Source organism: Malania oleifera, chromosome 6 (assembly GCF_029873635.1).
Source record: "Malania oleifera isolate guangnan ecotype guangnan chromosome 6, ASM2987363v1, whole genome shotgun sequence".
Classification (NCBI taxonomy): Eukaryota; Viridiplantae; Streptophyta; class Magnoliopsida; order Santalales; family Ximeniaceae; genus Malania; species Malania oleifera.
Genome location: NC_080422.1, coordinates 82,396,093 through 82,409,570, shown reverse-complemented (window position 1 = coordinate 82,409,570; position 13,478 = coordinate 82,396,093). Strand labels below are relative to the sequence as shown.

The 13,478-nt window shown below is 33.4% G+C and overlaps 1 protein-coding gene across 1 annotated transcript; it reads left to right on the top strand.

Moving 5' to 3' along the window:
- Positions 1 to 638: 638 nt before the first annotated feature.
- Positions 639 to 4,868, top strand: LOC131157600 (putative transcription factor bHLH041). Its single transcript, XM_058111885.1, is given in 7 exon segments — positions 639 to 799; positions 997 to 1,102; positions 1,210 to 1,224; positions 1,372 to 1,434; positions 1,584 to 2,324; positions 2,800 to 3,180; positions 4,514 to 4,868. Coding segments are annotated over 7 exon segments (1,536 nt in total). The 3' UTR covers positions 4,583 to 4,868.
- The last annotated feature ends 8,610 nt before the right edge of the window (positions 4,869 to 13,478 follow it).

The following is a 13,478-nucleotide window of genomic DNA, read 5'->3' as shown; positions in this document are numbered from 1 at the left end:
CTCTCTCTCTCTCTCTCTCTCTCTCTCTCTCTCTCTACGCATTAATTGATGATTTATTACTTTTCAAAACAGTTCTCGTCCCCTGCGAACTCATGATGGGCTGTCCTCCTTCCCCGTTAATTAATGAATACCCATGCAATTTGGTTCTCAATTCTCCCCACTCTGTGTTCATATTTATCATTTCCTTCTCAATTCAATATGTCTCCCCTGCCTCCAGTTTAGTTCATTAGTTACATCTACACACAGATACACACACACACACACACACACACACACACACACACACATATATATATATATACATATATAAGTATATAAATAGTTGATTCGATCCAAAGGGGTTTCATGCAGCAGCAGCAGCAGCAGTATTAACAGAGTAGTGGTCATTTCCGCCTCCCATGGACGCGGCCTTTGCTCTGGATGAAGCAAATCGAGCAAGCTTTTTCCTATATCTCATGAGCACTTTTGGCTGCACCTACATTTGCCTCTGGTCATATTTGCCCCACCCTTCCAAGTAATTCTTTTTTTATATATATAAATTAATCTCTCTCTCTCTCTCTCTCTCTCTCTCTCTCTCTCTCTCTCTCCCTCTCTCTCTCTCTCTCATATTACTAATCATATGTGTGTGCATGTCTGATATGATACACATATGATCGATCAATTCCAGCTGTTTAACATTATTGGATGGATTCTACCAAGAAGAGAGCAACAAACCCAGTTCCTCCTCCGGAAGTCTGGCTCGGAGGCTCTTCTCAGAATACAAGAAATCATTCTTCAGTATTAATGTTGAAAATCATGAGTATGGAACAAATTAAAGTTTTATAATATTATACTGTACATCGTACAAAATTTTAATGCTCAGCACAAAATCTAACCAGCCCCTTAGCTAATTAATCAATTACATCCACATATTTAAAAACATTCTCTTATTACTTAATTTTCTAACACTTCTCTCTCTCTCTCTCCCTCTCTTGCTGTATATGTATATATGAACAGCCGTGTTCCGGGACTGGCATTCAAGAATAGGGCTCCTTACATAGAGGTGAAGGAATTGGAGCTTCAAAGACTGGCATCCCTTGATACACAGTTGCAGTTTTATCAGGTAATTAATTTCACGCACATACACAATTTCATGTAGATGAGGCATTTAATTGAGACTGATTTCGGGACAAACTGATGGTACAAATCCATTATTCTTGTATTTTACAGGAAGTCAGGATTAAGGTCTGTTGATGATGAGAACAATCACTACGTACTCAAAAGTGTTTTTACAGGATATTTTAAAATAGTATATACTACACAAATAGAATTGAAGTAGTGATGATGCATCCATGAAGTATTCCTTTTTCTTTTTTCTCTATATTATTGCAGACTGCAATATTTATGGGGTGCAAGAGCGGAGAGATAGAGCTTGGCATGTCCAATGTGCCTCAAGTAAGAAATCGAAAACCCCATCAAACATTTACATATGTTGATCACATGCACATAGCAAGCTATACCCCATTTCAATATATGTAAACCACTGAAAATTCTAGTTGATGTTTGATAATTGCGTTTGTTTAATTAACTACTTAACCCAGCAGAAAAACATGGAAATGGAGTTGAGGAGCTGGTTCCCAGAAGAGTTAATTTCCCATCAACAGCCTCAGTTCAAAGAGCTTCCTCAGCCTCCTCCTTCAATCGACCAAAACCGGCCTTCATCATCTTCGTCGTCACTGAGATCCCTATCCGTAGACAGCCCAGACTCCTCCTCTCTTTTCTACACCTTCCCAAGCTCTTCCTGCATTAATCCGGAGACCCTCAAAGAGGCTTCCATTGAGCAAGTGGTCTTAAGACCCTTATCAACCACAACCACTGTCACTACTCCAAGGCATACCTTCTTTGGACAAACCCAAAACAATCGATTCCCGATAGCAGAGAGCGAAGAATCCGCAATTACAAGGGCTATTCTCGCCGTCATATCTTCTCCTTCTTCCGCTTCATCATCAGTACTGCCTCAAGGAGTATCCCAACCGAATTTTCCGTGTTACAGCCCTTACCCGCGGGAGCAGCAGAACGCTGCAGCCAGTGCTTTCAAAAAATATTCCTCGGCTTTAGCTTCAACTATTTCTCGAATGAAAGCCAATTTGCAGCAGCAAAGCATGCTCAAGCGAGCCATTTCATACTTCAGAAGCTTACATTTGCAGCGAACTCAGCAGGGGCAAGCGCAAGGAAGCCGCCCCACATCCACACAATTGCATCATATGATAGCGGAGCGGAGAAGAAGGGAGAAGTTGAATGAAAGCTTTCAGGCTTTGAGATCACTATTGCCTCCTGGATCTAAGGTAATTAAGGTAGATACATACATACTTATGCATACATACATGTACATACACACATATACATACATACATGTACATACACACATATATAATAGATGATATTGAACACGTGTGTGTATATAATAGATGATATTGAACAAAGATTTTAGCACTGTAGTATGCATATGCATATATTTATTGAACAAACATGCTAGGACTAAACATGCTCTTAAACATAAAATGTTGAGCATTTTACTTTGTACTTCAGAACATCTTCTTCTCTTTTCTTGAAATATTTTTTAACTTCTATCACTTCTAACTCCACTTGTGATGTACTTAAACACTTCTTTATCTAGTTGAACTTCTTGTTGGTTTTGTTTATTCTTGAATCTTGTATACTCCGCTCCTATATATGCTTGTACAAAAAAAAAAAAAAATTATCATTCAAAAAAGGACAAAAAAAAAAAAACTCTACTAATTTTTGGCCATGATTGTGTAGAGAGACAAAGCTTCCGTGCTTGCAAGTACCAGAGAATACTTGAGCTCGTTACAGGCTCAAGTTTCAGAGCTCAATCAAAGAAATGAGCAATTGGAAACGCTGATTTTGCGGGAAAAAGAAGCAGCGGAAGATGTCTTTGGTGCTTCAAGCCGAAGATTTGATATTCAGATTACGAATGCTGAGTCAACATCGGAGGAGAGGATTAGGGCTATCATGTTGCATGTGACCGTAAGAGGAGAATGCCCTATGTTGGACGTGACAATTCGGATACTGGAATTCTTGAAGCAGGCCAATAACATAGGCGTGGTGTCCATGGAAGCTGATAGCCAGATGGTGGAACTAGGTTTTCTTAATCGCCTAAGCTTGAGATTGAGAATCGAGGTAAGTAGATTGAGTTCATAAAGATAACATATTGCAATCTTGTTGGAAAAAGTTCTACTTTCAGTAATTAGCAATTGAACACTTGAATGAAAAAATTGTCGTATTTCTTTCAGATATATACAGAATATATATCAAATCTTCTTAAATGTTATTGTTTACAAACAATCCTTTTCTTATTAGTAACCAAGACTTGTATGAAAAAGTAAATATCATAGCTCAATAAGGAATATAAACTTTCTTATATATATAACAATCTCTTTACAAAAAAAGGAAAAAAATCTTACTAATAAGCCTTGAAAATAGGGCATCATCAATACCTAGCAGCTAGAAAATAATGAAATTTTAGGCATTTAACATATGTGTTCGTTGTAGGCTAGAAATATAGGATAAGAGGAAAGAAAATGTGGAGAGTATGAGCTCCTTTGTCGTTGTTCTTGTCTTCTTCTTTTTTTTTTTTCATTGGAGGACTACATTAGTCCCAAGTAATGCATAGGAGGTACCTGCTTCTCATTTCATATTTTTCTCTCCTTCAAAGATTCAAATATAAGGTTTAAAATATAGAAGTCATAAATTTTAATAAATGTTTCCTAGCTAAGAGACATCCACCGTTGATTTAAAATTCAACAACTTATGTCTGTGATACATATGCCTTGGTATGTAACTATGTATAATATATAGAATTTTCAAAAACATGAGTTTTTAAAGAGTGGAAATAAAAGCTTCTATTCCAAATATATATGTGTCTTTTTGTATGATCTCTTATTTTCTTTTCTCTTGTCATGTGGTCGAACAACTTACAAAAATTGGTTCTTATTTGAGCTCCAATAATATGGATTTCACACTTATTTAATACATATAGGCCCAAACATTAACATAATATTGTATGATTGATGGATTTTAAAACCTATATATACAATGGGAAACTATTCTTTGCAAGTTTTGAAAAATAGAAGAGGAAAGATGGTTCAAATTCTACGGTGACATTAAAGTATTTTTATAACATTATAAATTTAAGATTGTTAATGTGTGCCTTGATTTATTCATTGTAGAGATGTTTGAATTATTAAGTATTAGAGAAAGATAGTTAGAGGGAAAGAAGAAAACTCTAATATTTTACTCCATAAATAAATGATATTTTCCTCGATCTCTTCATTCTTTGTGGAGTAATGCATGTCAATACGCATGCACCATCACCGAGTCAAATTAAGGGAAGGTGTATAAAGTTACAGATTGACGGGGTATTGATTGTTTGATTTTTTTTCTTTTTTATTTTCTTGTAATTATTGTTATTATAGGCATGTATTGATGAATATATATATGTTTGTGTTAGTAGGGGAATGGATGGAACGAGTCTGCCTTCCGAGAAGCTGTGAGAAGGGTTCTTGCAGATTTGGGACTGTGACTAACTGCCCCAATTAATCCGCCCAGGAAGATTCGTCCATATACATATATAGGTAGATAGGTAGAAGGATGCATTTTGATGTAGCGACCATTAACATCTACAGCAGCATCGAGAAATTATTAAGTGCACTGCGTGCATACATAGAATTAATCATTTGGATCCATGTAAAGGGAGCTTTCCTGATTTGGTGATAACCTTTGTAGTAGGGGTCTACCTTTGATATACATATTTATTTTCTGGTGCGCCACTTAGCCCAGTGCATCTAATATTTTCTCACGGAACAACATATTATGCATGAGTTTTTTGTTTTTTGTTTTTTTTATAAAAGTATTATTATTAATATTCAAGTAGTAGATGACATGATTTGAATCCTTGGATGTTTGGCATAAATATATTATGCCTGCATTTTAAAAAAAAATATTCAAGTAATAGATCGATGACTGGTTTTATGCACGGCGGTTCAATATTCAAGTACCAATTGATGATGCAGTCTGAAGCAACGATGTTTGGAAAAATCAGAACATGTTATGCATGAGTTTTTTTTTTTTTTTTGGTATGTTCAAGTAATAGGTTAGAACTCTTAATGTTTGAGTAAAATTGAATATTTTATGCGTGAATCTTTTATTATAATTATTCAAGTAATAAAGTCTGATATTCAAACCCTTGTACTCAACACAAAAAAATAAAAGAAAAGATCATATTAAGCATGAATACTCTTATCTATATATATATATATATGAAAGACAAGGTATAGTCCCAAGAGGGGGGCTAAATTGGATTTAAAAATTTTCTTTTAATTCTTTTTAAGAATCCTTAACCTCTTTCAATTCTTAAACTTGCTGTTGATTTTTCAAACTTTCAGCAAAAACTTATTTCTTTATTTAATCCACAACCACACAAGCATTCAATCATTCAAGTAATCAATCAACCAAACAATTTGAAAGCAAACAATCAAACCAAGATTATAAGTATACAACACTTTAGTAATGTAAGGACTTAAGATGGTTGTTTGTTTGTATAAGCCATGTTGATATGAATTTGATTCAAGCCCTGTGGTTAATGCAATCCCTTTGATAATGAATTAACTTTGTCAAAAATGATTTTCAACAAAACATTCACACTTTTCCCAAAATTCAGAATTCAAATAAAGTCTTAGTTATTTTATCTTTTGGTGTTAACCAATTAACGTACTCCCTTATGGTTTCCACAAAGTATCGTTTAACGAACATACTCCCTTTCGATTTCCGCAACCCAAATCAAAATTAGACTTTAAGTGTACTTAAATAAATGGCAGAATGCAAACCCTAATAAAAAAGATCATATTAAGCGTGAATACTCTTATATATATATGAAAGACAAGGTATAGTCCCAAGAGGGGGGGGGGGTGAATTAGATTTAAAAATTTTCTTTTAATTCTTTTTAAGAATCCTTAACCTCTTTCAATTCTTAAACTTGTTGTTAATTTTTCAAACTTTCAGCAAAAACGTATTTCTTTATTTAATCCACAACCACACAAACATTCAATCATTCAAGTAATCAATCAACCAAACAATTTGAAAGCAGACAACCAAACCAAGATTATAAGTATACAATACTTTAGTAATGTAAGAACTTAAGATGGTTGTTTGTTTGTATAAGCCCTGTTGATATGAATTTAATTCAAGCCCCGTGGTTAATGCAATATCTTTGATAATGAATTAGGTTTCTCAAAAATGATTTTCAACAAAACATTCACACTCTTCCCAAAATTCAGAATTCAAATAAACTCTTAATTAATTTATCTTTGGGTGTTAAACAATTAACGTACTCCCTTATGGTTTCTGCAAAGTATCGTTTAACGAATGTACTCCCTTTTGATTTTTGCAACCCAAATCAAAATTAGACTTTAAGTGTACTTAAATAAATGGCAGAATGCAAACCCTAATAAAATTATGGTCGTCCTGTCCTGTTATGCCCACTAAATGGAGAAAGGCAATGCCAATTTTGAAAACATTTTAACTTAGTGACCTTTTTGCAAAAAATTGGTCTATATATACCCACCCAAACAAAGGGAATTTCACCCTTTTGAATTGCCGTTGCCTGCTGTGACATCAGACATAGATACTTTCTTTATGTGATTTAGTGATAATAGGTAGTCTGTCGCCCAAATTGACTACAGTTGTACAGGGAGAGAGAGAGAGAGGGCCAAGAAAAAATAAGGATGGAATAAGACATAGTTTTCACCCTCGGACAGAACTGACGGTTCAACACTGGTTTAATCGGGAATCGGTTGCTAGGCCGATCTTATCAATACCTAAGAACCGAAAATGTTGCAAATTGATGCTGACACGGGTCAATTCGATAAAAAAGAACATACAGAGAGGCATGAGACGGCTAGAGTCCAAGATCTCCTCCCAGGTACAACACATATAGTTTGTATTAATATGATGACATAATAATAATCTTTAAGACTATATTTAAAAGAAATATATAAATGAAAACTTATGCAAAATTTATTAGCAGATTGGTATTAGTAATTTTTTTCACTTTAATTAGATAGTAGGTGGCTTCTTTACACTATTATACATGGGATTAGTAAGGATATTATATTTTTTAATATAGATAAATGCGTACAAATAAATAAAATATATTATAATATTATCAGTTTAGCCACTAATTTGCTCCACCAGTCCAATCGGTGGAGCCGATTCACCGAATTGATCACAGATCCGATTTTAAAAGCCATGACAGAAGGATGAATACAAATATAGAAAATGAAGAATTAACCGGAGCTAGCCAAGGGGAAGGCTACTTTTTCAAAGATAGCAACATAAGATGATGGGAAAGGAGTCGCTTTCATGGATGGAACCTTACATATGGTTGTGCGTCATAACCTAAACAGCGGAGAATTTTTATGGGTCTCCTCTTTCTCCACCGTATTCCAACAGAAAAATAAAAACAGATGTCTGGGAGACGGCAGTCTTGACTGAGTCATACGTACACACCTTGAATCATTCCCCCCGTATTATTTTTAGCCTCCCAGACTTTGTTTCTCACTCCCCCTTTTATAATCCCAAGGAAAAAACAACCTTGCCCCATGGGCATGGCACGGTGTAAAGGCGTTGGCACGTAAAAACGGAGTATCGTGTGTTCGAGTCCTAATAGACGCACTCTCAGCGCAAACAGAGCCAATAGTTAACCAGGTTTGACCTAATCCTGTAACATGGGTCCTAGGTTCGGATTTGACGAAGGTCGAACCAGCATCCGGAAATCGAGACCGCATCTAGATTAAAATGGGAGGTGCATTAGGGGGAATGGTCGCCACCCCGTGGGTTAAATTATAAAAATATATTTATTTATATTGTCAATTTTTTATTTATAGTCATATAACTAAATTTATTGAAAAATTAAAGAGGGAAAAATGATAATCAAAAGAGGTGATAAATTATATTGATATAGGTTCTGTTTTATAAATTTTCAATCTTATTTCTTTTTAAAAAAATTAAAGAGGTGTACTATTTTTAAAATTTTATGTTTTTTTGTTAAGATGTTAATAAAAGGAAAAATAAATGAACGCTATTTTCTTATACAAAGGAAATTAAGTCAATTTTTGGTAAAATATTTTAAAAAAAACTAAAATAAAAAATAATATTATTTTACTGAGTACAAATAAATTTCCATTGATGACTCATGTAACCTAACCTGGGTCCTAGGCTCGGATTTGACGAACGTCCAACCGGCACCCGAAAATCTTGACCGCATCCAGAGCTCGTCGATGGTAGGAATTCCCACGAGAATAAAAAAAAAAAAAAAAAAAAAGAGGAAAAAACAACCTTTTCCAAATAGTTCAATCATGTACTTAAGTCTTTTTCATGTTGTTATTATTTTATATATTTTTTTTCTATGTTTTCACAGTGAATAAATAAATTATAAAAATTTAATTATTTATATTGTCAATTTTTTTATTTTGTTATCGATTTTTATCTATTTATAAAAAAAAATGAAAATCAAATTTTATAATTTTCAATTATTTTGACAGCTTGTTAGAAATTTTAATATTTAGAAATAAATTTTTTAATTAAATTATTTATTTTATAAACTTTTAAATTAAAATTAAAATTAAAATTAAATGATCATATGAATTTAAATATATTTAAAAGAAAAGTATACATAAATTTCAAAAAATAATAATAAAACCATTTACAAAATCCTTTTTACTATTCTTCAATTTTCACGTTCAATAAATTTTTTATCATAAAGTAAATTTGAAAGTAGAACAATTACGGAAAATAATTATAATAAATCTTATTTTTATTATAGCAATTTTTAATGTATATTATTTATAATTTTATTATTTTAATCATATTTTTATAATATTATTTGATTTAAATATGAACATGAGCATTTTTTAATTAATTTTTTAGTTTGTATTAATTTTATAAATGTTAACCAAACAAATTGTTGGTTTCTAATTTTTAATTTTTGTTTCTACTTTTTGGTTTTCATTTCTCTAGTTTTTTTATAGTGATACTAAATGACTCCTAAACTGTCCAAGAAGGTTATATTCTATTGCCTTTAAAGATATATAAGACAATTAAGATCCAATAAAAGAAATTTCAAAAAAAATTTATAGTAGGACTCAAACTCACAATTCAATGCATGTCATTTTTTTTTTTCTTTCAAAGGAGAGGAAGTGTCATTAATAAAACAAAGTTCAAAGCTAAAGCTTATATGTTAAGTATCATGGGCATAAAAATTTTCCAGGTAAAAAGGAATTACCCTTGTCAAAATCTGCTCATAGTATCAAGGAGTAAGGTCTGTGTAGTGGTAGGACTATACCAAATACAGCCTAGTCATACTCATTCTTATCTAAGGAAAGACTCAAGTGCCTAACCTAGTGACCAATTCTCACAACCCGAATGCTATTGAACCAACTAAGGTCCTCGTTGAGAGACCCAAACTTGAAGGGTAAGAGTTAAACTCACATTCTACTCACACTTAAGGTAACTCTCATTCCTACAACATAACCGACGTCTTGGATAACACCACTCATCTATATCGCCAATGGCGAAGAAGGGCGAATGCCTGAACCTCTAAATTGAGAGTACCGTGTAATCTCATTTTCAAATAGAACGTAAATGGGGCTCCTAATCCCACACTAAAGCCTAAGCCACCACTTGAAAAAGTCAACCTTGAGCACTTCTCAAGCTGCTCACATAATACCTATTAGGATATTGGAGGAGGTAGGCTACTCGCCTCCCATAAAAGTAAAGTCCCTAAAATATTCTCATTAACATACAACTCCACTAGGGATTTAACGATCATACATCTTAGGTTCAAGAATATCATCGTCAGTACTAACCATAATGTTATAGTGATATACTTAAACCATCCCTTTGACATCCACATATATAGTAACAAACCTTCCTACCAAGGCAAAAGCATAACCAAAGTCTTGTGTTAGAGTCACAAAACTCTAAAACCCTAACATTTTTCCCCACTCCATCTTATCAACATCCCCGCTAATGAACATGTACAATATAAATCCTAGTAAAACTCCTAGAAACACAAAGTAGGAGGATTTAGACCAACCTTAATCCAAAGCTCTTCTCAACAACTAAACTTATCTTTAATCCCATGATAAACTATGCAAATCTGATCCGAAGATGCTCAGAGCACACATATCTAAACCCAAAGTCTTTAACCCAAACTCAAATCCAAAAATGAATAGAACTTCTTTTGATAACCACGTTAATCTTAATCTTAAATTCTACCTCAAACCTCTCACGTACAAGGCTATAGCTTAACCATAAGTTGACCAAAAACCAATATACCATAATTTTGAAGATGGAAACGCCCATATCAGATCTCAAGCTCACCAATTCTTCATGGATCCATATTCCATTCTTGTCTCTTAAAATAGTGAAGATTCAATTAGTTAAACCATCAAGGAAAGATCCTTCCTAGAATCAATCACACTCTAGGAACCAACCCAACCTTAAATTTGTATCACTCATAGAGCAACATGCATGCATGAAATATCCTTTTGGTCATGATTCCTTCATAACCAAGTTCTAACGACCAAAATGAACCACCAAGGCCTCATTCCAAGTTTGCACTTTAAGGATAGATTCCATGTCAAAGGCTCTTCCAAGTTTGACCGTCTTGTAACTCAGTATATAACCAACCATGAGGACATCAAATCCTTAAAAAATAAAATAAAAAATTCATTTCCAAAGTGAGTCCTGACCTAGGATTCTTATGGGACAGAAATCCAAAGGAGGATGCATGCTTTGGAGTCTTCTCAAGTAACAAACAATCTCAAAGTTATGGGGGTTACCGTGTTCAGTAAGACACAACGAAGTTCGATGCAGACAACCATTCCAAAGGTGAGCCCCCACCCAATGAGTCTCATAAGACACAACTTTAAGGATTGTCCTTACCAAGGGAGCTCCTAAATACGAATGATCTTTCATAACCTAGTTCATCATGACATACCCAGCATACTACTACTCAAGGTTCCCATAGTTTCGAAATATGTTCTGAGGACATGAAATTATGAAAGGATAATTCTTTACCAAATATGATCGATGTTTGGTAAAGAGTACCTATAAAGGAGATGACTCTTTGTAGTAACAATAACCAAAAGATTTATTGCAGATTAAGCACAGAGGAATTTTCTTACTTTGATTTAATGAGAACCTTGAAACCCTTTTTGGATGCTTCTAATTTAAACATGAAAGGATTTTAGTAAGCACTAGTAGACTAAGAGTGATTATGATAATATGTGCTTACAACTAAGTTACAGAAGAAATAACCAGTAGAGTTTGATAATCTGAATTGCTTGTGATGACTAACTTTTCGAACATAGGGATGAGTTTCAAATGCCCTTAAATATGATCAAGCATTAAAGTACCAAGATGAGTTTAGTGTTAGATGCTACATAATATAAGATTAATTCCCTAAAGCTCAATTCTGTAAAGTGGAAAAAATATGCAATATTTAAGATATTCATACTTAGCTTATATATAGCATTAAGAATTATTTAACTAAGAAAGACAACTTTGTCCATCGGAAGTGGATTTACTAGAGCATGCTTCTGAGATTTTATTTAAAAGATGATCATTTATGTTATTTGTCTAAAAAATATGAGGTTCCATATATTATAACCAATTTTGACCTTAACCTTTACTTTGAACATTTCAAAGGATTGATATGGATTTGAGTGGAGACAAATGTCATATTCAAGCAAATTATCTCATTCCTTTTCAGTTTAAAGTTAGCATGCTATAGCCAATATTTTCATATTCTAACAAATCATAAAGATTTTATTATATTGGATGTATCACTTGAATTTTCATATTAGCTTGGTTCTCTAAGGTTCTTAGTACAGTGAATGTGTATACTAAGATTTTACATTTTAAGCACAAACCACTTCCCAAGCATTTAGTCATCACTACCCCATTTTATAAAAAATCCTAAACTTTAAGGAAGAATTGTTCAAAATAATTATGTAATTCCTTTTCGAGCTCATTCTTCCTTTGGTCCTAAGGGGTTTGCTTTCTTGACAACCCATATCATCTTTCTATCTTTGCCTTTGGCACCTTTAAATGGGCAAGTGTGTCGACTGTGCCCTTTCTTTTCACAATATAAGCAAGTTTTGTATGCATGTGAAATATTTTTCTTATTAATCCTATTTTTACTTGATGAGGCATAGAAATTATTATGACTATGGGATTTATAAGATAAACCCAAATCCTTTTTGAAAACTCTATTTCTTTTAATTCCTAAGGATTTAACGGAGCTATTTTGTTGGCTTTTTGAGTCCGATCTCTTTTCTTTATGCTGACAAACCACCAGTATCTTATATGTGCATTTAGTGTGCGAACAGGTTTTCATTTCAGCACGAACATATGATACCAAAAAATGAAAGCCAGTAAGGACATAAAGCTCACACACTCCTGGCGAATTCCATGGAAAATGAAGAGCAAAAGAAAAGACATTTTGATTTTAGTTGTATTCCATTTAATTTTCATATTTCTGGTCTATAATAATGCATGCATCTGCATGATATGTTTGAAAGCTCAAAACAACCTTAGGCTGACCATAGGGGACCCAACACTTGCACCAAAAACCTTTTTTTTTAAATTTTAAAATCATAAAAAGTTTTTGGAATAGCTTTAGGGTCAAATTAGGGCTTAAATAGAGGAAGTAACTGAGCTCGGTTGACCGACCAGTTTTAGTATTAATCAGCTCTGTGACGACTTGATTTCTCTATCATTTTTTTTTTAGTAAACATGAATAATAAACAATCATCTGTCAAATAGCTTTGATACCTTATATCATATATTACCTAACTTGTAGTGAGTACCAGGTAATCAGTCCATCAAACCTACTATCCATGCAGCGGAATACATACTGTGACTGGGTCCAAAATACAATACCATCCAAAATACAATACAATACCAAAGTGCTATAATATCCACACACATATACATGTATATCCCAAAAAATCCATAGGTACTTTAGGGGTTACATTGCATACCCCAACTCTAACACTGGTACAACAGTCTCCTTTACCTTGGAGCTCTCTCTACTGGCCTGTCTTGGTTTCCTGAAATGTTTAAATTTTGAGTGAGACACCTCTCAGCAAGACAGAATAAATTATTGATAGTGTGTGGCACATGAGTTTTAATATATCATCACATTCATTTAAATAATTATAACAATTGAGAAAATATTTCGATATGTACTCGTAATCATAAATATAAAACATAGTTTCATAAAATTTCATATCATTTTCATAATCATATACATAAGCTTTCATATCTCATATCATATACATACTCATTCATTTCTTATATCATATATGTACTCTTTCGTTTCTCATATTCATAATCACAATCTAGCCCATGGG